Here is a 27,618-nt window from a genome sequence, read left to right on the forward strand (position 1 = left end):
TATTTGTTTATTTTTGTTTTTATTTCCATTTCTCTAGGAGGTGGGTCAAAAAGGATCTTGCTGTGATTTATGTCATAGAGTGTTGTTTCTAGGTTTTCCTCTAAGTTTGATAGTGTCTGGCCTTACATGTAGGTCTTTAATCCATTTTGAGTTTACTTTTGTATATGGTGTTAAGGAGTGTTCTAATTTCATTCTTTTACATGTAGCTGTCCAGTTTTCCCAGCACCACTTATTGAAGAGGCTGTCTTTTCTCCACTGTATATTCTCACCTCCTTTATCAAAGATAACATGACCATATGTGCGTGGGTTTATCTCTGGGCTTTCTGTCCTGTTCCATTGAGCTATATTACTGTTTTTGTGCCAGTACCATACTGTCTTGATGACTGTAGCTTTGTAGTATAGCCTGAAGTCAGGGAACCTGATTCCTCCAGCTCCATTTTTCTTTCTCAAGATTGCTTTGCCTATTCAGGGTCTTTTGTGTTTCCATACAAATTGTGAAATTTGTTGTTCTAGTTTGTCATGTAATGATAGGATTTTTTAAAGTAATATCATGATCTTGTTTACAGTATCATGATACTGCTTTCTAGGCAAACCTGGGATATTTACATTAACTTTACCATTTATGAAACAGTAATGTTTATTTTTTCCACAATAGGAAAGTAGAAACAAACTAATATCTATCATTCATGTGGGCATAAAGGAAATGGCTAAGAAGGTGTTAACAATAGCATACAAGAAATTCTCTGTAATGTTTAGTAGAAAAATGCTAAATTATATATGTGATGCTATTTTCACTCTATTAAAAAAGATTTTTAAATATATGTAGAATGATACCTAAAATATTTACAGTGGATGCATTTAATTGGAGTGATTGGTTGTAAATTCATTGCGTGTCTTGCCTGAATTTCTACAATCTATGTTATAACTTTAAAAAGCAAAGCTCATTTTAAAATTCAAGCATACCAAATTGTTAGGGATAGTCAGATCAAAATAATAAATTTATGAAATCTAACTTATTAGGAGACAACCTTATTATCTTTTAAAAAGTATATATAATGGTGTGTATTTATAGATTTATCCAGTAAGTGTATCTAGTCTACATCCATATTTCTTTGACTTTCAAGATCTACAGAAATTCTAAGGAAAAAGGTGAATTGGAGTGAGGTTGGGGGAGTACTGTTGAGTTTTTCTGCTTCAGTCTGCCTCTTGCCAGATGGATAGACGTTGTTTAGTTAAACTGTCCTTCTTTTCTGTCCCCAAACAAAATACTGTGCAAGCACCTTTTTTTTTTCATTTTCCTCTCACACATATAATGTGTGTGTTACATAATACAATACAACACAGTACTAGTTGACTTTCAATAATAAATGTCAAAAATGAACCAGAGTACTTACCTTCTTTTTAATTTTAGCCAAACTTTTAAAAAATTCTTAAATCAGACTGTAAACTTATTTAACTGTATAAGCTAATTCTCCTGATTGATCTAATAAGTTAAATTTCACCCTTCATCAGTAAAGTATATCCCACTTTTTACTGAATATATTATTTCAAATAAATGTTGAATATCTGTGTACTTTGCCTATGATTATAGGTCTGTATGTGTTGATTAAAATTGTCATCATATAAAAGTATTATTTATTTGTTATTTGCTGCAGAAAGTAAGATGTGTAAATCCATACATTCATTTTTAATCAGTTAACCAAAACAAGCTAAGAAATTATTTGGGTCAATAATAGAGGCATGAACAGACCCCTCATGAATATATCTACCAACGTTTCCTGTTAGGTCTTCAGCATAAACCATATGTACGTGAACATACCAACAAGATAATCTGCATAAAGTTTTAAAACATTAAACTTTTCCTATTGAAGGCTATATGGGTGATCTAAAAAGAGAAGTGGTACTTCTCTGTGCCACTTTTAACTTGCTGTAAATTTTCAAGCTCAGTGAGAGTTGGTGGTAAAAGGAAAATCTAATTGGGGTGGGTAGTGGTAAATGCAGCTACAGGCAAACTCCTAAACATAGGATAATTTTAAAACAAGTTATTGTATTTCACAGGTTCATTTGCTGCTTAGTTTAGCTCAAGGTTTTGCAGAGAAGACAGGCTCTTAGCTAGCAGCACTGTCTTCTTAGTCTTTTTGGTACTGGACTCCCAGGCCTGGGACCAAGCACCTGCATGGTCTCAGAAGGCTGATAAATGGCCTCCTCTTCTACGGTGCCGTCTTGTTCTTGCCCCTTCCTCCAACTCTCTTTTTCTTCCCCTTTCCCTTTTATATCCCTAGTCTCTCACACCACCAGGAACAGCAAGAAAAAAAAAAGAAAGAAAGAAAGAAAGAAAGGGGAGGGAAGGGAAGGGAAGGAAAGGAAAGAAAAGAATCATGCAGCATCCTTAGAATTAGTTGCAAAGGAAAGAGAAACATTTCAGTTAATTTTTACCCTTCTCACATTCTGATTTCTGTCTTAGGTGCCCTTCCTGGGATTTGGGTTCCTGAGCACATAGGAGCTGGCTGTGGTGCCCACCAAATAGCCCTCCCACCACAGTGGGACCTGCCAGCTTGCTAGTAGACCTCACATGGTTTTCTGTGCTAGCTATTTTCAAGTCATTGTTGTTAACTGTTTAAATTGATACTGTGAACCTGCTTATTATTCTTTTCTCTTGACTTCCAATAGCTATTACCCTAATGAAAAACTTAAATTTTCAGGTCCCGTTTGAATAAAGCCTCTATAATTTCTTAAATCTATAGACAATAGTAATCCTTCTCAATTTGGGTTTTATTCCATCCACTTTTACCACACCTGGTGACAGTACTACCTAAAGACTCTGAAGCATGTATCCAACTGTTACCATAGAAACTCTCCACCAGTACCCTTATTTGTCATGTCCAACATCTGTACTTAGTCCACAGGTTAATCATCACAATATATGACAGTTTTACAGTACATTGTTTTAGCTCTGATCTTGTTGGTTTCTTTCGATGATTTCCTTATATTGTTTCAGAAGACAAACTGAAACTGAACTAAGTTGTCATTGAACATTTGATTAGTGCCATGAATAATTTTCTGTTTAAGACTCATCACCATAATTTTGTGTTATGATGAACATGAATTGAAGATGATCGAGTATAACTCAGTTTTAAAGCAAGTCTCCAAGCCTTGGATTTGGTTATGTAATTGATTGAAAGCATGTTTTCCATTTGACCCAGATGATAACTCTGTGTTACCCTCACAGTTAATAAAGACATGTTATGCCAAGAGAAAACTATATGAAAATATTCTTTTATAAAAATAAGACACTAGCTTTTTTTTTTTTTTTTTTTGTGGTATGCGGGCCTCCCTCTGCTGTGGCCTCTCCCGTTGCGGAGCACAGGCTCCGGACGCGCAGGCCCAGCGGCCATGGCTCACGGGCCCAGCCGCTCCGCGGCATGTGGGATCCTCCCAGACCGGGGCACGAACCCGGTTCCCCTGCATCGGCAGGCGGATGCGCAACCACTGCGCCACCAGGGAAGCCCGACACTAGCTATTTTAATGATAATTGTTTTCCTATTTTACTTTAGTTCATGAGAGAATTCTAAAATGAAAGGTTGCCCACACAGGGAGATCAAAACTGTTGCCTTTCTAATTTATTTTTATTCATAAATTCATGGAAACTAATGGTAAAATAGTGCATGGTGAAGTTTATTTACATAAAATATTTTGAATTGTGCTGATCAGATGACATAGAAAGTACATTCCGCTTTCATAGAATTTACAGCCCTGAAGACATTGTAGGTTGTTGTTGCTGTTTTTAATAAAAATTTTAGTGGGTTTGTTTGCCTGTATGTTTTTTCACCGTCAATATACATTCTATGTTTGTGACTTAAATTGCTATCATAAATATTATTTTTATCAGTAGTAGTATTTGCTAGAAAAGTAATTTTCCTTTTAGGTGTGTGATTTGGAAAGGTTTCCTACATTCAGTAATATATGGTTTTGAGTTATATTTCATAAGGAAGATAATTCATAAAGTACCTTTATTTTTGAAAATATGATTTAATTATGGAAATGAACTATAGACTCAGTTTTTTTCAGAAACTTGTGTTTCTTATTTAAAGCCTGTATACCCATTATTTTAAAATAAGAATTTGCTTCTACAAACCTTTATAGTAAAAGGAGAATTATGGATTTTTTTCTCTGAAGTTTATTGCATATCCTGTGCTCAACACATAAACCATTAATGGGTGTTATTTTTAACTTCTTGTTTTGACCTTCTCTGGTGAAAGAAATAATGCGTAAAATTCAGCAGATGTTTTATAAAACTAGTAATTTAATTTCATAAAGGTGATACTAAAAGATTTTTGTACTCAAATAAATGGAGAGATGAAGATTCTAAGATAAATTCTTTAAAATACAAAATCTTCTGATTTTATAAAATGTATGCCTTGCATTTTTCAATATTCTTCCTCAACATTTGATATTATTTCACATTATCATATACTTTATATTAAAAGACTATCAGACATAAGAATAAAATACAGGAGAAGTTGGATTATCTCATTTCTCAGTTCAGGAAAAGCAGTTTAGTGTTCATGCAACTAACACTAATTACCACATGTAATGTATTTAACCATTCAGGTAAGTAATTACTAAATGCAAAAGAATACATATGCTACTTTCTCCGTGGACCATAACAGTATACCTTACATCATTGATGAATGGCCATTCATTGTTTGCTTGCTGCATTCACCTCTTGATATCTGTCACTGATGTGAGATATAAATTAGTTTGTGTATCTTTTCTTTTTACATGTGATTCTGAAGACCCTTCAGCTTGAATTATATAGTTCTTCCGTCCACAAATATGGCTGAAAGTTGAACTTGACATGGATCAATATGATCTGGGCTAAATATCTAAATGTGACTGATTATGTTAGCATCATGTCCACAGATCAATATTGAGTTTTATTATGAGCCTGACTCTATAATTGGGTTTAATCAATAAGCTTTTGTCTCCTTTCCTTTGCAGTTTTAGGGTTGGACCATATAGGTTTTTAAAAACTACATTTAGCTTACATTTAGAACTCTGCTTCTTGTGATGACCAATAATGAGATCTCTCCGTGAATTTTAAGGAACAATGGAGCCTCAGCTCTACCACTGTGAGGAGAGCCCACTTTTATCTTGATAACTGATGGCTTGCCCAAAATGCGCGACATCTCTAACGGAGCTAATGTAGTAACACCCCAGCACTCCTTTCGGGTGGTGTGTGGCTCTCTCTCTCTCTCTCCTTAGTAAATAACTCACATTGAAGACGTTGACAAAACATACCATTAATGAAAGCAATCATAAAAGCTTGCCTTTTGATAAACCCGCAGGGTCTATAGGCGTTGAAAGATGCAATCTGTAAAGAACAATAAATTTGGGCTCGATTGAAGTGCCATTTGGGACGTTGTGCTTTGTCTGCATATTTGCACAAACATGATGCTCCCTTTTTCATGTCTCTTAAACTTGAAGCCTGAGAGCATTCATTGCCATTTCTACATTAAAGTTGGTCCCATTAAAAGCTCCCTACAAAAAAAAGACTGGAAGTGATCCAGCTGAAGCTAGTATGTTCATTTCTGCCCTAGTTTGCCATTTGGAAAGCAGGCTTCTAGCCATCGTTGTCGGTTTTTTTTATAAATAGGCCCGGGTTCTTTTCCAGGCAGTTCCTTCAGTAAATGTATACTTCAAATGCATCAAGTTTTCTTAAATTGGGGGGAAAAAAGATTATTTCTGTGATGGATATTTGAAGTAGCTTTGTATGTGAATAGAATTTCCTCATTCCAAATGATCGGCAGATTTTTCCCTGTCATTTTTATTTAGGCTCCAAAAAATGTTGCATTTTATGGTTATATGCTGAATTCGTGGCATCATATTTTACGTAATGGAAAGTAGTCATCTGTTATCATGAGACATACATTTTGTGTCGTTCAGAAACTGCATTTGCCTATTATTAAACCAGAAAAATAAATGTATTGTACATGCCTTTCTGAATTTACAGATGCAGACCGTTTTCAGAAACATGGTATGGATGAGTTTATTTCTGCGAATCCCTGCAAGCTTGACCACGCCTTCCTTTTTAGAATACTCCAGAGGCAGACTTTGGATCACAGACTGAACGATTCCTATTCTTGCTTGGTTAGTACAAATCTGTCTATCTCGTCCCCTGTAGGTTAGAGTGAAAGATTTTTAAAAGTGAGAAATACTTGTTATGAAGCGGCCTTTTATCCCTGACTCATTTAATAACTATTGTTGGAGTTAGGGATAAAGGATTCCAATCGATTGCTTCCCAATTTGAAAATTATACACTTGAAGACCACTGCTGTGCCACTCAATAGACAGGAGAAGGGACTCGAACAGACTCTGAACTGTGGTTTCTCAGTCCCTCTGGAGAAGGTGGAATGAAAATAGAAGCCTTTACTAAAGATAAAAAACCTCTGTGATAGGATTTACTAACACCTGTACAGACATTTTAAGGTTTAAATTCTGCTCACCTAATGGTGATACTGTTCATGTCTCTCTTTTATTCCTAGAAAGACAATCTAAGTGACAGGGAAAAGAAACAGTGCGATAAATAATATGATGACAGGGGCTGTATGTAACAGAGGAAAGTTTTAGTTTCATCTAACCCTCCAAAGATAATTTGAATTTCCTTAAAAAAAAAAGGCATTAAATCGAGTAGCTAAACTGCTACTTTGTGTTTAAACCAGCCAAAATTCGGGATACAAAGTATAATTTACATTTAGAAGGAATGCTTGACTCCTTAGAATGTGGGCATTAAACTATAGCCTAAAAATCGTATGTACCTTTAAATCCGAGGATTTTTGTTCATGGCAGTTCCTCTGGAATTTCTACAGCTGGAATATCCCCATTTCTATCACCACTTAGTCTGTTGGCTACTGAACATGGTAGCTGCATGCAGTAAAGTTACACTCTCTTTAAAATAAGATTTTAGACAGGATGTGCTCTCAGCTCATCAGAGATGTTTCAGTAGACAGGAAGAAATTAAACACTTTATTGCCATGATCACGCTGATGGTTCATTAATTCATTTATGGAATCTTTTTTAAGTACCTGTTATTCAACATGTAATTGTGTAGCTTAAACCCGATCCAGCCCAAACTTTACAATTACATGGAGAGTAAAACAAGTCATCACGAAACCCTAATGTATCTTTCTGTGGACAAGCACACATAGACTGATCATTAGTAAGAACACTTTCCTCTTAGATTCCACTCTGTGGGGTTAGTTCCTGAACTGTCAAAAGTCGTTCTTATTATGTGGATGACCTCACGTGCCATATGAAGTGTGAGGAGAACACTACAGTGTGTCTTCAACTGCACCTAGAGGGTAGGTGTGATTAGAAAGAGTGTTTGAGCGCAAGATGACCCTGGATGTAAATCATGGCTCAGCAGCGGATTTGCACTGTGGTCTTGAGCAGTTCACTGATTACCTCTGAACTTTAGTTTCTGTATCTGTAACGTGGAGTCATAGTAACTACTATGCATGATGGTTCTAAATATTAAATATATACATAGTATGTCTGGTACAGTGCCTATACTATCACCACAGTAAGTAGTATTCTGGTTTTCTTTTTTCTCCTCTTCCTTTTTCGTTATTTTTTATTGCCGTCTCATCTTTCTGTATTTCTCACTATTCTTTTCCTTCTCTTGCACAATTATGCTGCCCCCTTTGAAAACTCTCCATTCCCCCTTCTTTCTCTTTTTTGTCTTAAATTAATCCATATAATCCACTGAAATATTTTATAAACCAGCTCTACCTAACCTGGCCCTCTCTTGTTAGCCAAGCATACATACCCATCCTAACATCTCATTTCAAGAGAGCCAGCAACTACTGCTGTAAAATATTAACTTTGTTGTGTTGGTCATAGAAAGACAATAGAATGAGAACAATATCCCCAATACTTAAATACCCCAATAGTACATTGTTTACCACCTCTAGACTTACTGAAATTCTCTTAGTTCACTTTATAAAATGCTTTTAGAAACTAGGCAATTTCAGTTATCATGTCTGCTTTACCGTTCTCTTTTTAATTGATTCATATAGAGATTGAAGTTTTTTGTAATGTCATTCTTTGTGACTGACAGTTTAGATGCTGTGAATAAATTTGACTAATTGTGAGTGACAGTGGAGAACAGGTTGCCCATGCCTCACTGTGGCAATAAAGACAGGATGGTTTCACGTTGTCAGTGGCCCACATCAGTTCCAAAACTGATGACATTCGCTCTTTAGAGAACAATAGGAAACATACTACTAATTTTAAAAATATTGTCAAAAGACACTGTAACGCAGCTTCTGCTTATAATGCCTAACAGTGCCTACAGAAAAGCAAATCCTGGTACAGAAAAAGAAAAAAAATATCTATCTATCTATATATATATATATATTTCTGTTCTTCCTTTTGCAGGGGTGGTTTAGCCCTGGCCAAGTCTTTGTGTTGGATGAGTACTGTGCCCGTTATGGCGTGAGGGGCTGTTACAGACACCTCTGCTACCTTACAGAACTGATGGAGCATTCAGAAAACGGTGCTGTCATTGACCCAACCCTGCTTCATTACAGCTTTGCGTTCTGCGCCTCTCATGTGCATGGCAACAGGTATTTTTACTTGCAAACACACAGTGAAATGTGGAGGGGTGACTTGGGAAGAGAGAAGAATGCTATTATCACCTAGTAACAGATTTTAAATAGCAAACGCTTCTTGCAGGAGGAAAAAAAAAACCCACCAAGGAAAAATGTACATCAATATGCCGGTGATTTAGGTGGGCTGCACTTTATGTTTCTTTTTGCCATTAAAGCCACTTGAAACAGAGAGAGAGAGAATCTATGAGATTAGAAGTCGCCTTTTAGTACTTATGTACCACCTAGTATTAGGGTCTGCCCAGCTTAAGTGTCATCTGTATTTCTGTTGTAATGCATGTGGATGTCTGGGTAGGGTTTGTGTATACCTAATGATTCTTGCTTTTCTGCTGTGGAACAAGTGTTCATCGATAAAGCGAGATAAATAATGGGTTTATGTAGAGTCGCCTCCCAGCCCCTTCCCTAATCCACACTTGAGGAACAAGTATCCCCTTTTAGCACTCTAAGCCAGTGACCTCACCCATTGTTTTACCAAAAGGGCAAAATATCACCTAATGCAGGCCCCCGCAACGATGCATTTCTGACCTTAAAAATCTCTCCACCTTGCTTCCTCTCTCCTCCCAAACTTGTTCCAGGGAACCTCTGCTAGGTGGGGCTCCTCCCATAAAGGAGATACCCTTTATCTCATCCCCTTTGTACCTTGCCTCACCCATTAATTCCATCTCCTCCTCTTTATATTTCCTTTCTTCCCACAAGCCTAAGCTTCATCTAGCCGCACAACATAACAGAGCGGTAATACTTGCTAAGTAGGTGAGGTAGGGCAAGTTTCTTCATCGAGTTCTGTCTCTATTTCTCCATCTGTAAGACATAAGATAGTATCTCTCTCGGATCATAAGTTGTGATAGGGATTAAATGCATTCGTGTGTATCAAGCACTTAGAACAGTGCCTGGCTTGTGAGTGGTCAAAAAAATGTTAAGGGCTAGTTTACATTGTCTTAAGTATTATTATCCCGTCAAGCTACCTCTCCATTGTTCTCTTTCTCCTCCCCACCAGACTCCTCTCACCATTTCCCCTGTTCGGCCCCCAGCTCCTCACGTGCCGGTGAGGCTGCTGGAAATGGATTGCCTTCTCCAGCCCCACCCTCCTTACTCTCATGGGAAAGTTGACGCTGTGGAATATCCAAGACCCCGTGCTTCTGGGAATGCTGCTCATTTTCCCTGATGCGGCTATCTCAGCGCTCCTCTTTTTTTTTTTTTTTTTTTTTTTTTTGCGGTACGCGGGCCTCTCACTGTTGTGGCCTCTCCCGTTGCAGAGCACAGGCTCCGGACGCGCAGGCTCAGCGGCCATGGCTCACGGGCCCAGCCGCTCCGCGGCATGTGGGATCCTCCCAGACCTGGGCACGAACCCGTGTCCCCTGCATCGGCAGGTGGACCCTCAACCACTGCGCCACCAGGGAAGCCCTCAGCACTCCTCTTTTTATTTTATTCTGTTATCTTCATTTTGTTTTGGCCGTCTCTTTGCTCATAGTTTGTGACCCCAAGTGCGGCATTTTCTCACGTCTGTTCTTGAACTTGCTCTCTTGTTTCTGAGAATTTTTTTCTCCTTCAGTGAAAAATTCTGTGTTGGTGATCTTGCCACTTTCCACAGCTTCAAGTATGACCTCTCTTCATACAGATAATTCCAACCCAATTATCCTCCTAAGCTACAGATCTCCATCTACAACTGGCAGCTTGAATCTTATGCTGATGCCTTAAACTCTCCACATTTAAAACTAAATCCGGGGCTTCCCTGGTGGCGCAGTGGTTGAGTCTGCCTGCCGATGCAGGGGACACGGGTTCGTGCCCCGGTCCGGGAAGATCCCACATGCCGCGGAGCGGCTGGGCCCGTGAGCCATGGCCGCTGAGCCTGCGCGTCCGGAGCCTGTGCTCCGCAGCAGGAGAGGCCACAACAGTGAGAGACGCCGGCGTACGGAGAAAAAAAAAAGAAAAACTAAATCCATCGTCTCATGAAACGCGCTCCTGTAACTCTCTGAGCTCCTAGCAGAGTGCCTGACAAGAAGTAACACTCAGGCACAAAGTAAGTGTTCAGTAAATACTTGATGAATGAATGAATGACTTTGTTATTTGTATTAATATCAATTCCAGTAATGGCCATTCATCTTTCATTTATCTTTTCCTTTTACCTCCTAGCCCTATTTTGTTGCCAGTGTCAATATTCTGTCTTTACAGTACTCCTCAGATTTGTCTTTTAGCATTTCTGTTGTGTCTACCCTAATTCTGGCCTTTATTTTTTCTTGCTTATCTACCTTTATTCATCTCTCTACTGCTTTTTCCTCCCCACATTAGTCTAGCAATCACCTTCAAAATTACAGGCTAACTTTTACCATACTCCTTTGCAAAACCCTTTGGTGATTCTCGTTTCATTAGTAAATTAAAAATAAATTACAAGTATCAGGTTTTTCCGATATCATCATGTTCTATCTACCTCGTTTGAAGTCCTGGTATTCTTCACTACATAATCTTTACCCCAGACAACCTGTTTATCCTCCCTGTAAGGTTTCTTTTTTCAAGTTTTTAAACAGTCAGATATCACAAGATTCCTCTAAGAAGACTTCTGTTAACTCAAGCAAATACTACAAACCTTTTACTTGTAGCTATAAACTTTATCCTGTATACTTGTATGCACACACACACTCGCACACGTGCACGCCTGCTTCTACTGCACTAGATCATATTTTAAAAGCAAAAACGACTTCTCATTCCCCTGTTATCCTCTGTAAACCTTAACACAGTGCCTTGCATATTGTGGGTGTAGAATAAGTACTTGCTGAAGTCCCCACTGCTGCCTTTTCTCATCCTACAATAAAGTAAGACTGATCCTAATCTCAGAATCTCTTCAGATTTTCACCTCATTATGGAACTCAGCCTTACTTGGAAATTAGGGGAATGTTACAGAGTTTAGTCACTTTTCCTATTACCCCAAGCTAAACCCTCCCCACTCAGCAAACTTTGGAGGGGGGGCTGTTGGGTGAGGTGGCAGGGCAAGCAGGGGACCGTGAGGATAACCAGATGGCTAACCTTTGATAGTCAAAGTGAGGGGCTGTTGTACAATAGTAGAAACTGTCTCTTATCTCTCCGGGCACTGTCTTAATTCCTCCTGACCAGTGGATATCAAAAGCTCGGCCCCCCAGTGTTAGGCAACACTCTGAAATGCAAGAGGATAAGAAGGTTACAGTGGAACAGACAAACCCAGAGAGCCCTGTATGATCAGATTATTTTAGTCATTAACACAGAAAGGTAGAATTAAATTGAGAACATTAAGTGGAAAATTCAGCTTATGTGCCCCCAAAATGTATGTATTTGAGACACATTTTAATGGAAAGTTACTGAGGCCACTGGGAGCTGCTGCCACCACCTGGGAGGCAGCCTGATTTGAACCTGTAGGTTGCCATAGTTACTTCTATTCTGTAAACTATTGTTTTCCTTATGGTGGTACACTGTAAAATACAATGTAAGGTATGTTTATATGTTCGTGCATATATTATATTTAATATTACACATTAAATTCATTTTCCAGGTTAAAATATATACCTATGAAGGTATCTCTGGGTGGTGCTTTAGAATAGAAATTTGGGGCTTCCCTGGTGGCGCAGTGGTTAAGAATCCTCCTGCCAATGCAGGGGACACGAGTTCGAGCCCCGGTCTGGGAAGATCCCACATGCCACGGAGCAACTAAGCCTGTGCGCCACAACTACTGAGCCCGCGCTCTAGAGCCCGCGAGCCACAACTACTGAACCCTGCGCGCCTAGAGCCCGTGTTCCGCAACAAGAGAAGCCACCGCAATGAGAAGCCCGCGCACCGCAACTAGAGAAAGCCCGTGTGCAGCAATGAAGACCCAATGCAGCCAAAAATAAAATAAATAAAATAAAAATAAATTTTAAAAAAATCTTTAAAAAAAAAAGAATAGAAGTTTGAGTCAGTCTCTGATTCAGCATTTAGGTTATATGTAACTTAAGAATAAAAGAAAGGAAGGAGTATAGGTTTTAGGGAAATTTGAACTTCAGTTAGGGTAGAAATATTCCAAGATAACCCAAAAGGCATAATGTTTCCTATAATGTTTAGAGTCTAACAGATGTCACTCAGAGATGTCGTGCTGTCTCAATGAAAGAATTAAAAGAGGCAAAAGATCTCTATTTGCATCTTGGCTCTGAAATTTGCAAGCTGACCCATGTTGGGCAAATCACTTAACATTTCTGAAATGGGCGTTCTCATATGGAAAAGGGGAAATATTAAGGTGAAGGTCCTGGATAATTATAAAATACTCTATCAGTATTGATTAGTCATTATTCTAGTATGTTTCCCTTTGTCAGCCAGCCACAAGCATGTAAATCGTAAGAGGAGGAAAAACGTGAAAAATAGGTAGTTGCTCAGTGGAAATATTTCAGTGTGTAAGTAATTATATTCTTAATTTCTTTGCTAATAGTATAGTCTGGGTTTTAGCAACCTCCCCTTGTGAAAATAAGCTTCTCTCATCCCTGTCTGTGGCATCTGATATTTACACAGACTTCCGTTAAAAATACTGTCAATGTCAAGTCTGACTTTTCTACAGTGTTTGCCGTATTCTCTTGTTAAGATCATCTTTCCATCTGTCAAGACACACACTCAAAGAGTCGTTTTGCTCATTACCTGAACCGCCTCTGTCAAAAATTCAAAAGAAAAGAAGACTGCCTTTTGTTATGGATGGACGCGAAGGACAGCAGTGCTGTCTGGATCTGAACCGTTTCCAGGAGCCCATCGTGTCACATGGCGCTGAGCGCGCTTAGGCGTGTGCCTTCCCTGCAGACACAGCGTCTCTGAATAGCACTCTGAGTGTTTCAGGAGTAAAAGAATAGAGTTAAACAGAAAAGGTCTGGCTGGTACTAAGACCGAGGAAGAAAGAGAAAAGTGAGTCAAGGACAGAAACTGACCCACTCGTGCAGGATGCTAGCCACGGACGGCCGTGAAGAACACAGCCCCGCACTCAGGGTTAGCGCAGCTCAGGACTGTCAGCGAGGAGAAAAGAGACTTTCAGAGACGATGCCTGTAGGGCAAAGTTCCAGGTTGATGTGCATGGTTAGACATCTTGGTTTTGTGAGTCAGGCTGAGGGTGGAGAAACTAAAGCAGCAACACAAAATGGCTTTTATGTCCCTGTTTAATGTAAGGGATGCAGTGGAGTCGCTGACTCTTGTACGGTCTAGCAGGGCCATCTTAGAGCTGCTACACACCCGGCAAAAGCCAGCTCAGCTGTGCGAGCGTTCGAATACAGGGTACAGGGAGTACAACGTGACTATAATTTATATGGAAAGTAATCCCTACTTTCTGTGGATTCCAGATCATATCACAGAGTAATAGGCAACCTTCACGGGAATCAGTCAAATCATCATATCACAATACCTCCATCTTCAGAGATCATAACATTTCCTCTTACCTATCACTTCAGAAATCATGCCTCAACTTCCTTTCTCTCATTTTGGAGACAAGGATGCATATTTTGAGTCACATCATAGAAGACTGCATCAAATAGGCTCATCAAGAATTTTCATTACCAGTTCTTAATTCTAGTCTTTTTTTTTTTTTTTTTTTGCGGTACGCGGGCCTCTCACTGTTGTGGCCTCTCCCATTGTGGAGCACAGGCTCCGGACACGCAGGCTCGGCGGCCATGGCTCACGGGCCCAGCCGCTCCGCGGCATGTGGGATCTTCCTGGACCGGGGCACGAACCCGTGTCCCCTGCATCGGCAGGCGGACTCTCAACCAGTGCGCCACCAGGAAAGCCCTTAATTCTAGTCTTTGATATATGACTTAGAGAAATTAAGTCTAGGTATCACACCCATTGTGAATCTAGAGACTTCTGGGACAGGGGAGCAACCAGATAAAATGTCATCGCAAGGTGAAATTTACACGGTGTGGCTAACCTGACAGATTTTATCCCAGGTGATATGTGTGCAGAGGTGGAAGAGATAAGTTACCAATGAGGGCCTTTTAAATATACACTGAGGAACCGTTTTTGATTCTATCAGAAACTATAGTACAACCCAAATCCACCTCAATCAAACTTTCAAACAGAAATATCTACCCCTACTCAAGCTGGAATTCAATACTAAAGATAATTATGCTCTTTAAAATAAGGCAAAAACAGAAAGTGAGCGATGTGGGTAGAGGCTCACTAAGTTGGAAATAGCACGGAGCTAGGAGTCAGCACAACTGTCTTCCTGCCGAGGTTCCCCCACTTTTGAGCTATTTCATTGGGAGCAGTTGGTCCTGAGCCTCAGTTTCCCAACCTGTTCCTTGTGAGTAATATCATCGATGCTGCCTACCTGATGAGGTTCCTGAATAGGTCAAATACGATTATGTAAGCACTTTGTAAATGATAAAAATATCACGTAAATATCAAGCAGTGACATTTTACATATGGTATGGTAGTTAAATAAGCTTTGGGGAATTGCTCTGTAAAAGACTGACAGTGCAAAGGTGAACTTGATAGTGGTGTTACTACAGCACAATTTACACAAGTCTCAAGCAGGGAGATGAGACTGGAAAAGCATTGAATAGGTGTCTCACTTCAACTGCCACCCATAAGCATTAGAAGGAGCCATGGGGAGGTTCTGAGATCACCCCCCTTCTGTCCCAGCCCCTCGTGTTGCTGGAAAGCATTGTGGGCCTAATGGGGCAGCAGCATAGACACAGCCGGAAGCAGGAGCCAAGTATCCCATCATCCAGAGTAAGTAAGTTGCCAGGCTGCAAGTTGGGGGGAACGGTTACTAAGGTCACCTAATCAATCTTCTCTCTTTTCCTTCCACACCATTCATGCACAGCAAACAACTCCTGGTTTTTTCTGAAACAATGCACAAAAGAGCCTACTGAAGGTAAATCACTGAGGAAGAGATAAAGCAAAGGGATTTTTCAGTGTGACTTTGGATATAGATCAAGTTAACAGTGAACAGAAGCAAGAGCTACTTTTCTGGTGTAGCTTTTCTTCGGCTTGGGACCTTTAAAGCCTCTTAGCGTCTAAAGTGTGGAAAGGAGTTTGGGGTCTTGCATTGTATCTCCATGTAGTTTTCCAACATACTAAAATTTTTAAAGAACACAGTATGTGATACTGTTGCATAAAAACAATCAAACAAAACCCAAAAGCTATATATATACATCTGAACCATTTACCATTACTGTTGCCAGTCAGTTTGGTACTTTTAGATCTGTGTTGATCTAAACAGGCACGAGATTGGCCTATTATTTTTCCTTCTCATACTGTTTTTGTCAGGATTGGTAGCCAAGGTATTGTAGCCATATAAAATGAGTTGGGGAGTTTTCCCACTTGTTCTGTTTGAGATTCGAAAGGTTTATCAGTAACCCAATTTAAAACCATCTGGGAGAGGTACAAACCAGTAGGTATAAAATAAACCAGATATAAGTATATAACGTATAACAGCAAGAATATAGCCAATCTTTTATAATAACTTTAAATGGAGTATTATCCATAAAAACATCAAATCACTATATTATACACCTGGAACTAATACAATATTATAAATCAACTATACATCAGTATAAAGAAAGAAAGAAATATTTTTCCTATTCCAAAAAATAAAAGTTACATCAAAAAATAGGAAAACAAAACCATCTGGCCTTAGGGACCTATTTGTGAAAAGATTTTTAACCACTGCATCAGTTTATTTTATAGTTAAAGAACTATCAGGTTTTCCATTTATTTCCTGAGTGAATTTTGTCAGGTTATGATTTTCTGGGAAATAGTGCATTTCATCAAAGTTTTCAAATTTATGGATATTAAGTTATTCAAATTGTTCTTTTTATACTTTTTTTCCTGCCTGTAAATATCTTCCCTGTACATTCTAACGGTGTTTATTTTTACCTTCTCTCTCTCTTTCCCCCTCAAGCCATCTTATCAGAGGTTTGCGAAATGTATTGGTCTGTCCAAAGAAGCAATTTTTGGCTTTGTTGAACTCTATTGCTTCTATGTTTTCCATTTCATTAATTTTTTGAAAAAATAAACTTTTTGATTTTAGAATAATTTTAGATATACAGAAAAATTGCAAAGGTGGTACAGAGAGTTTCTGTACTTCAGGTTAGTCTAAGTTACATACATCATAATGTCATACATTCCTACAGCACATTTGTCAAAACTGGAAGACTAATATTGGCACATTACTCTTAACTAACCACGAGGCCTTATTTGGATTTCACCAGTCCATTGGGGGTTTTTTTTTGTTGTTGTTTCTTTTTTTTTAAATGTCCTCTTTTCTTTTCCAAGGTCCAACTCGGGATACCACATTACATTCAGTCCTCAAGTCTCTTCTGATCTGTGGCAGTTTCTCAGTCTCTCCTCCTTGTTTTTCATGACCTTGACAGTTTAGAGGAGTACTGGCCAAATATTTTGTCAAAGGTCCCTCAATTTGGGTTTCTCTGACGTTTTCACGATTAGACTGGGGCTACAGGTTTTTGAAGAAATGAAATACCCTCTCATCTCATCCTTTCTGGGAGCACATGATATCTACAAGACATAGCTGGTCATGTTAACCTTGATCACTTAGTTAAGGTAGTGTTTGCCAGCTTTCTCCACTGTAAAGATATTGTTTTGTTGTCTCCATGTGCTATTTTTTGGATATAGGTCACTAAGTCCGTACTCAAGAAGAGAGAGAGGGGAATTAAACCCTACTTCCTGGAGGGAGGACTAGCTACATATAGTAAGTTGGAATTCTTCTGCAGTGAAGATTTGTCTCTTGCCCCCTGTGTATTTAGTCAACCACTTGTTTATATCAATATGGGTTCATGTATAGTTACTTTACACTTCGGGTTATAATCCAGTACTACTTTGTTTTGTTGCTCAAATTGTTCCAGCTTTAGCCCTTGAGAGCTCTTTCGGACAGACTCCCTTTGATGTGTTTTTTTGAGCACTTTCTTAGTCTCTGGTACTAAAACATGCTTGTAGTTCATATTGTTTTTTCCCTGCCTCAGCCCTAGAATCAGCCATTTCTCCAAAGATCCCTGATACCTTTTCTTAGAGGACGGTATATAGAAACCAAGGATGATGGATATGCTCATTGCTATTGGGATGCCATTGCTTCCAGGCCCTCTGAGTGGACACAGCTAGGTGATATGTATGTATGTATGTATACTAACCCATGAGTTCATACTGATGTCTCCGCCTCTAGTCCAATACCACAAAGCTCATATTAGCCAGAGAGTCTTGCTTATTCATAACTTCTTTCTTCAACAGTGAGAAATCTGGCTTCTGCCATCCCATCCATTTACTTATTTGTTCAACCCCAGTATACACGTAAAGCAGTTTCAGAATTTGCCAACTAGAGTACACTGTGCACAGGGCCTTTAGTTATTGACCTTAGAGTTTCCAATCAAAAATGTTTTCCAAAGTTCAATATGACACCTTCTTTTTTCCCCCACTCTATTTAGTGAGGTTATGTGTCATAAAATACAGTTAGAGTCACTTGCACAATATGCATTCCATCCTGGGATCCCTCAGTGTCGTAGTTGATGTAGAATTTTTTTTTTCTTCTTTAAGCTTGTATACAGTAAAGTTCACTCTTTTTGCTGTACAATTCTTATAGTTCTGTGGGTTTTGACAAATCCACCCTAGTGCTAGTTCTATCACCCTAAAAGTTCCCCTGTGTGCCCCCTTTTGTAGTCAACCATTTCATTAAACTTTGTCTTCGATTTTATTATTCCATCCTTCTACTTTCTTGGATTATTTTTTCTACCTTCCTAAATTAGCTGTTTAACTCATTACTAGTCATCTTTTCTTCTTTTCTAAAATAAGTATTTAAGGTTAAATTTCCACTAAGTACTGCTTTTGCTACATAATGCCTTTTGACAGTGTATTTCATTCAAATTCACTCTAAGTAATTCTAACTTTCCATTATAATTTCTTCTTAGACACAGGGTTGTTTATATTTTAGAATTTCTAGGAAAGTGAATTTTTTTTGGTTATATTCTTGATAATTGATTTCTAACTTAATTTCTTTGTGTTCAGAGAATGTAATCTGTATGATACTGATTCTTCATAACTTGAGACTTCTTTATGTCCAGTTATGTGTTAAATATTATAAATGTTTCATGTCATTTGAAAAAATATGTATATTCTGTAGCTTGGTACGGCAAGCAGGAGTTTTGTGGTTCAAATCTTCTAAACTCTTACTGGTTTTTTGTCTGCTTGATCTGTGGGGTTATGACCAAGGTGAATGGAAAGCTGCCACGGCAGTGGTGGTTTCTTCCTCTACTGCAAATTTTTGCTTTGTATTTTGAGACTGTTTATTAGGTGTATTCAAGTTTTAAAATTATTAAATATTCCTGATGCATGGAAATTATTATTATGATTTAGTGACCCTTTTCATAATTAATAATGCATTTTACATTAAAGTTTACTTAGATGGTTATTAGCGTAGCCTTCTTTTGGCATTTCTCTGATATATGTTTATTATTACTTTTCATCTTTCTGTATTCTTGTGTCGTATAAATAGCACACTAGATTCTGATTTAATTATACAGTATAACAATTTCTGTTTTTTAATTAGTTTAGTCCATTTACAATTATCATGTGTATTGATGTAAGTAAATTCATTTCTACCATTTTATTTTGGACTCTTTTAGGCTCATGTCTCTAAGCTTTTTGTTTCACCCAGTTTATTTTCTTTTTTTCTCCTCATTTACATTTTTCACCTTTTGAGATTTTACCATGTATGTGACTAAAATTTTAAATCTTATGCTAATCAGCAAATTCTCCCCTCCTTCTGAAAAGTGCAGAGACCTTAGAACATTTCCCTCCAGTCACCCCCCTTCCTGGCTTACATGCTTATGTTATCCGGTATTTTAACTGTATCCTTATTTGTTTTCTAATCTTACACATTAGACATTATTTTTATTATTTTATACTCAATACTTGCTTCAATTTAGAAATTACTTTTTTCCTAAAGTATATTCTTTGGAATTCCATATAATGGAATACCTATAGATAACGAATTTTGGAATTTCTTTGTTTCATTCACATTTTTGAAAGAAAATTTTGCTTGTTATACATTCTACGCTGACAGTTATTTTCTCTCAGAACTTTGAAGATAGTACTCCATTTTCTTCTGACTTCCTGGGTTAACAAGGCTTCATTGCCATTCTTTTGAGGGAGATTTGATTTAATAGTTTTAGGATTATTTTGTTCTTTTGTGTTTTGTGGGTTCACTGTTCAGTAATATGTCTACATGTGGATTTCTTTTTAAATAATTCTGTTTGGGAATTTTGTGGCTTTCTGATCCATGTCCGCTGATATTGGGTAAGTGCAAATTTCTTTGAATTTACCTTGATTGGGATATGAAGATCCATGTTTTTCATCAGTTCTGGAATATTGTAATCTCTTTAAGTATTGTCTCTCCTCCAATCTCGCTCTCTCTTAAACTCCAGTTACCCATATATTAGGCATTTTATCTTCTGTATCTCTTAATGTCTCTAATATATATTCTATCTACTTATTTCTCCAGCTGCATTCTATATAATATTTTTAGTTCTGTCTTCTACTTCAGGACTCAGCAGACTTTTTCTGTAAAGCGCTAGATAGTAAACATAATAAATATTTTGGACTTTGTGGGCTATATGGTCTGTCACAACTACTTGACTCTTACTGTAGGGCAAAAGCAGCCAAATGGGCAGTATGTAAATGAATGAGTGTGGCTTGTGTTCTAATACAATTTGATTCACAAAGACAGGTGGTAGACTATCATTTGCTGGCCCTTGCTCTACTTCCACATTTCTCTCTTCAGCTACGACACCTGCTTTTTAACCTACTCATTGAAATGTTCATTTCAATTATTAATTTTTTTAGTTCTAGAAATTCTCTTAGGTTCTTTTTTAAATCCATTTGGTAATTTCTGAGTAGCTCTCATTCCTTTCTTGGCTTTTATTTCCTTTTTTGTTTCCTTAGACCTTTTATAATTAGTTATTTTGTATTCTGATCATTGCAATAACTAAAATTTCTAGGTGTTTATATAAATCCATTGTCTCTGCTGATGTTTTTGCCATGGTCAACCGTTTGCTTATTCTGCTAGCGGTTTTTGTAGTAAGCACGTATACTTGGATTAATCTGTGGAAATCCTACAAGGCCAGGGTTGAGAATGCTTGCTTCCCAAAAGGATTTGCTCTTGCTTTTACTTGGTGATAGGAGGTGCTACTGGAGCTGTTTTATTTTCCATCTTGGAGATTCCTCGATTGCACAGGTGGTACCCAGTTTAATGAGGTCAGGCAAGTGGTGCATATTCTCAAGAAAGACTGTTTTCACTCAGTCTATAGATGTTGTACAGACGGATTTCCTTGTTTGTTCTCCTTTGCAAGGATATAGATTTTCTAGCCCATCCTTTCACTGACAGTATAGCCCATTCGAACATCCCATTTTTTGCAGTCATCTCAAATTTAGCTGCCCATGCAGATTAGGTCTCTGAGCCCGTGGTGCATTCCCTCGAACAACGCAGCTACAGAACCTCCTTGGAATGGACATTTGCCCTTAAGGCAGCCCTGGTGTTCACATTCACCCCTACTTTGATTTCAGCTCCTAGTTCATTTTTATTTTCCTGCTCTTGGGAGAATTTTTTACTTTCTTATAAGTACAACATAACATTTAACTGTATTTGCTATAATTTATTCAGTGTTTAGGAGTTTTGTAGTGAAGAGGGACTTTTGGAGTATCACATCAGTCTACTATAATAGGAGCAGAAATCACGTGATAAAACTTGCATTTTGAGAAAAACATTTGGACATCTCAAAGGAGAACCTCCTGGGACTCTCTCCCTAACCCCTCTGCTTCAAGTGCCCCCTGGTTAACTGCTGCTCATCCATTGCATCTCAGCTTTACTATTCCCAAACTGAATCCTTACCTGAAATTCAAACTACATCAGAGCTTTGTACTTTCGCCCTTCTTAAATGTAATGTACACTTACTGTCTAATTTTTCTTTTTTATGCCTTTCCCTATTGTAAATTCTATTAGGGAAGGAGTCATTTCTGTTGTGCTAATATTGTATCCCCAGGACCTGGCCAGTACTCGATAAATATATGTTGAGTAAGTAAATGAATGACATTGGAGCATATGTTTACAAATTTTATAGGTGACATGTTGGGGTACTTCATAAATAGATCTCACGATTACATGTTCTTCATGAATTAAATGCAGTGAGTTTTATGGCCCGTGGAAAGACCCCATGTAACCAGCAAGATTGTGCCATTTTACAACATAGAAATTAATAAATTGAAGCAATGAAATACCCTTTTTATATATAAAATTGAAAATGATTATAACAAATGATAAAGACCACAGTTGATGAAGTTAGAGGGAAATTAATAATTTCACACACTGTGGGTCAGAGTATAAGCCGGTAAGTGCTTTCTTAAGAAGCAGTTTTGTGATATGTATCAAATGCCTGAAAATGTCATCTCATTTGTCTTAGCTCAGGCTACCATAACAAAATACCATAGACTAGGTGGGTTAAACAACAGAAATTTATTTTCTAACAGTTCTGGAGACTAGAGTCTGGGCGCCAGTGTGGTTGGGCTTTGAGGAGGACTCTTTTCCTAGCTTGTAGATGACTCCCTTCTCTCTGTGTTCTTACAGAAGAGAGAGAAAAAGATCTTACTCTTCCTCTTCTAACAAAGCCACCAATCCTATCAGATTGGTGTCCTAGCCCTATGACCCCATTCCACCTTAAGTACTTCCTGAAAGCCCTGTCTCCAAACACAGTAATATTGGGGGTTGGGACTTCAACATATGAACTTTTAGGGAAATACAGTTTGATCCATAGTACCATTTAACCTAACAATATACTTTCAGGAATTTACCCCAAGGAAACAATCAGAGATGGGTTAAAAATATTTAGTGTAAGATTGGTTATTGCAGCAGTGTTTATGGTAGGAAAAAAATGGAAAAAGTCTAAATTTCTACTAATAGAATATTGGATTAATATATTATGGTGCTAAAGACTGTCATACAGAGTGAAGTTAGTCACAGAGTCACTCTATGTGATATCGTATAATATCGCTTATATGTGGAATCTAGAAATATGGTACAGATGAACTTATTTGCAAAGCAGAAATAGAGACACAGATGTAGAGAACAAACATATGGATACCAAGGGGGAAAGTGGGGGTGGGATGAACTGGGAGATTGGGATTGACATATATACACTACTATGTATAAAATAGTTAACTAATGAGAACCTACTGTATAGCACAGGGAACTCTACTCAGTGCTCTGTGGTGACCTAAATGGGAAGAAAATCCAAAAAAGAGGGGATATATGTATACGTATGCATACTGTATACTGACTTACTTTGCTGTACAGCAGAAACTGACATAACATTGTAAAGCAGCTATACTCCAATATAAATTTTTTTAAAAGTACATGATACATCCATATAATGAAATATCATTCTTCCATTAAAAAGCATATATTAGAATATTTAAATGATGTGAGAAAATGTTTATACTTCATTAAAAGAATCAAATTATACATTAGAATGTGCAATATATGTATAGATTTATAGAAAGAAGGCTGGATTATATTTACAAAATGTTATTACCAGTTATTTCTGATTGGGGCATTTAAGAAAACTTTTGTCTTTGTATTTTTCTGAATTCTCCTCCCCAATTATGATGTGTATATAGTTCTTTAATTTTTAAAAAAAGTTATTTTAAAAAATAATATTAGGTATTAGGCAGAGATGATACTTATATCAGAGAACACTATCAACCTTAATTCTCTTTATTTTTAAAATCCTCTTGATATTTTATTTTTCTTGAGTTCTAGAATTTTGTGCAGTATTGATTTTAGTTGGTTCCAGGAGAGGACAGTTATGAGACACCTTGATACCTGTCCTTGACCTGTCTGTCCATCATTACTTCACCACAAAAACTAAGTCACAAGATCACGTATCTTCATAGTGTCAGATTCCTGCCTTTTTTTTTTTTTTTTTTTTTTTGTAGAAGTATCTAAAACCTCCAAAGAAAATAGAATACAGTCGGAAATTCAAATATGGAAAGGATCAGGAGGGAGGAGGGTTTGGAAAAAGAGAATATGATTTTTAAATTTCATTTCCGAGATATTTTCTCCTAGAAAATCTGTTTCTTCTATTTCAATGAATGTATAGGGGTAGAATTAATTTCTTCTTCTGGATATTTGAAAATTTCAGAGGAAGTAAAAGGACACTGTTTATATATTATATGACCATCCAAATGATACATCATTTTGTTTGAAACAATAGGAGGTGTTATAGATTTGAGAACAAAAATGAGAGATTATTGTTTTCTCCCTCATCTTCCACCATTTCTTATTTTTTTGTGTGCTGTGTCTTCCTCTTTTTTTTTTTTTATTCTGTTCACAAATGGATATTGGTGGGAAATACACGAAGTGCAAAGTGACTTTTACCTGCTGTGCTGTAGGCAGAATTGACAATTCAGAAATACCACCCTCTAAGTGTCTCTCCCCTTCTCACTCTCTCTGGAGGAAGCTAAGATGTTATACATTCCTCATCAGAGAGGGCAGGTGAAAAGAAGCCTATAAGAAACTCAAAAGCACCATGAACTTTGTCATTTGCCCACTCATTGCTTGCAAAATATCTTTTACCACAAACCACCAAACTGCCAGGACAAGCAAACCTACCTGAGGAGTTTGGAGAGGGAGGGAGTATGAGGCGGGAAGGTAAAGGAAATCTCATCAATTTACAGGACTTTTCTATATGTTAACTCCTGGTGTATTTATTCAACCCACAGACTTCCCAAGCACTCTGTTCCAGGCGGTATGTCTATTCCTAGAGATTATAAAGCGAAAGGCACATTTATCCTTCGAGTATCTATAAGCTGTCCCACTGGTAAAAGTGATTAAGAAAATAACCATAGGGCTTCCCTGGTGGTGCAGTGGTTGAGAGTCTGCCTGCCTATGCAGGGGACACGGGTTCATGCCCCGGTCCGGGAAGATCCCACATGCCGCCGAGCCCGTGAGCCATGGCCGCTGAGCCTGCGCGTCCGGAGCCTGTGCTCCGCAACGGGAGAGGCCACAGCAGTGAGAAGCCCGCGTAGAACAAAAAAAAAAAAAAAAAAAAAAAGAAAAGAACCGTAGAAGATGTTATAGTTTTCATTGAGTAATAGAACAAATGCTCATCAGCACTAAATAGTGCTTTTTAAGTGGGAATTGTAGGGAGATACCATGATTAAATAATTCTCGGATGTGCTATTAAAACAAATTAAACCCATTTCTTCACTGTCAGCCTTCTCAGACCTCACTGTTGCACTAAGAACCTCCAACGAGGTCTCATGATTCGCGGTGTTCAAAAAAAAAAAATACATGGAGTGTTTCACCCTTTTTGTTGGAGTGTGTCAATTCACCCAGATGAAATGGATGTTAAACATGCCAGAATTAGTCTGTATTAGTCTTATGGGCCTCTGAAATGTTGTATGATACTGAAAAACACATGAACTGTCTACTATCGAGCCAAGGGAAGTGAAGTTACTGGGTTTGTCCACATCAGAACATTTAGGCAGATCCCTTCCTTGGTATTTTCTCTTCTGCTCAAATACCCAACTCTGCAACCCAGTTGTGTACTCTTCTCAGATCTTTCTTGAAATACAGTGGAATCATCATTTCCCTTCATGGAAACTATTCTCTGAACTACCCCAAAAGCCATCAGAGATCACAGGAAATGGATGGGTAATACTGTACATCCCTCTTGTTCCGGAGTTGTCTTTTCAGAACATCTTCCTCACTTTAGAGCTTATGCTGTACTCATTACAGAAGGAATTGGTAATCATGACAAGATGTCACGTATACAGAAAGGATTCTGTTTGCTTTAAAATACCTAATATGCCAGATTGATGAATAGCACAAATTATAAAATCCCTTAGTTCATGGAGGAATTGAGTAAAATTAATTTGTACAGGCCTTAATATGTATAGGAACTATTTTTTTGAGGAATCCACCTTTCACAAAAGGTGTTCTCTGTGTGCGTGGGTGTGTGCATGTGCACACATGTGATGGTTTCTGTGAAAACAGAATATGACCCATAGGCAGATGTAAGATCAGTCTATTAAGTATGAATCAGTGGCAGAAAGTTGTGTTGTATGATCCTGTTTTTTAAGAATGTTTCAAGTGTAATTAACATAGACACAACTGCATGTGGTGTTCAGTTGCTTATTATGTAATACCAGAAGGAAGTTCTGTGTCATAGCTCATTTGACAGTATCTATAATTAAAAGAAGTGTACCTGCTTTATAACTTGTTCATATCTTAAATTTATTTCACAGAACTGTCTATTTTTATTAAAATCATGTAACTTCTGTAACTACAGCCCTCAGGAAAAAATGAAAATGTTAACTCTTGGTACACGAACATACACTTCCTTCCCATTGGAACCACTTTAATGTAATAATATAATAATATAGGCATAGAGTTAAACCCCAGTTAACATTCAAATCAGAAAACTGGTCTTCTTTGTCAGAATTTTAAATAACCACATTTTAACATCATCTTTTTATCAGTGTCAAAGAGGCATTATTATTTTTGCTTTTACTATCTCAGGAAAACTATTCTTGAGATTAAAACCAATTCATTTCATTAATAATTAAAATGGCAGGTAAACACTAAAAATTTTCTGCTAAGTGTAAATACATGCTAATTTTTTGTTAGAGATCTTTTTACCCAGAATTCCTAACTATAATTCCTGCTCTAGCTTGCTTTTCAAAAAATTTTCTATTTTTCCTACTGTTATATAATAAAAATTTTCCAAATAATTCATGCCATATTAATACTAATAAGTAATAATATGTGATATTACTAATTCATGAATTCTTATAATCGTATATAACTGATACTTTTTATTCTATATAGCACTCATTCATTTCTTTAGCATTTATATATTGAATACTAACTGTATGCCAGCTACTGTTCTATGCACTAGGAGTACAGCACAAAGAGACAGACAATAAACAAATAAATATATCACATGTTGGACGATGGCAATATATACAACGGCAAGTAATACAGAGGCCTGTGGAAATGGGAGATTACACTCTTACACCAGATGGTTAGAGGTAACCTCGCTAATCCTGAGTCATGTTGGTAGAGATAAGAAGGAAGTGACCATACAAATTGTGAAATTTTTTGTTCTAGTTCTGTGAAAAATGCCAGTGGTAGTTTGATAGGGATTGCATTGAATCTGTAGATTGCTTTGGGTAGTAGAGTCATTTTCACAATGTTGATTCTTCCAATCCAAGAACATGGTATATCTCTCCATCTATTTGTATCATCTTTAATTTCTTTCATCAGTGTCTTACAATTTTCTGCATACAGGTCTTTTGTCTCCTTAGGTAGGTTTATTCCTAGATATTTTATTCTTTTTGTTGCAATGGTAAATGGAATCATGTCATCTGCAAACAGTGACAACTTTACTTCTTCTTTTCCGATTTGGATTCCTTTTATTTCTTTTTCTTCTCTGCTTGCTGTGGCTAAAACTATGTTGAATAATAGTGGTGAGAGTGGGCATCCTTGTCTTGTTTGTGATCTTAGAGGAAATGGTTTCAGTTTTTCACCAGTGAGGAGGATGTTGGCTGTGGGTTTGTCATATATGGCCTTTATTATGTTGAGGTAAGTTCCCTCTGTGCCTACTTTCTGCAGGGTTTTTTATCATAAATGGGTGTTGAATTTTGTCAAAAGCTTTCTCTGCATCTATTGAGATGATCATATGGTTTTTCTCCTTCAATTTGTTAATACGGTGTATCACATTGATTGATTTGCGTATATTGAAGAATCCTTGCATTCCTGGAATAAAACCCACTTGATCATGGTGTATGATCGTTTTAATGTGCTGTTGGATTCTGTTTGCTAGTATTTTGTTGAGGATTTTTGCATCTATGTTCATCAGTGATATTGGCCTGTAGTTTTCTTTCTTTGTGACATCTTTGTCTGGTTTTGGTATCA

General features: G+C 37.6%; 1 protein-coding gene across 16 annotated transcripts in view; it reads left to right on the forward strand.

Annotated features, from left to right (window-relative positions):
- CADPS2 (calcium dependent secretion activator 2) overlaps positions 1–27,618 on the forward strand; it is a 552,734-nt gene that overhangs the window by 380,290 nt on the left and 144,826 nt on the right. For all 16 annotated transcript variants that reach the window (XM_028489806.2, XM_055084855.1, XM_028489809.2 and 13 more), the window contains 2 exons: positions 6,014–6,150; positions 8,440–8,627. In XM_028489806.2, coding sequence (XP_028345607.1) covers positions 6,014–6,150; positions 8,440–8,627 — 325 coding nt within the window. The remainder of the gene's footprint in view (positions 1–6,013; positions 6,151–8,439; positions 8,628–27,618) is intronic.

Source organism: Physeter macrocephalus, chromosome 5 (assembly GCF_002837175.3).
Source record: "Physeter macrocephalus isolate SW-GA chromosome 5, ASM283717v5, whole genome shotgun sequence".
Classification (NCBI taxonomy): Eukaryota; Metazoa; Chordata; class Mammalia; order Artiodactyla; family Physeteridae; genus Physeter; species Physeter macrocephalus.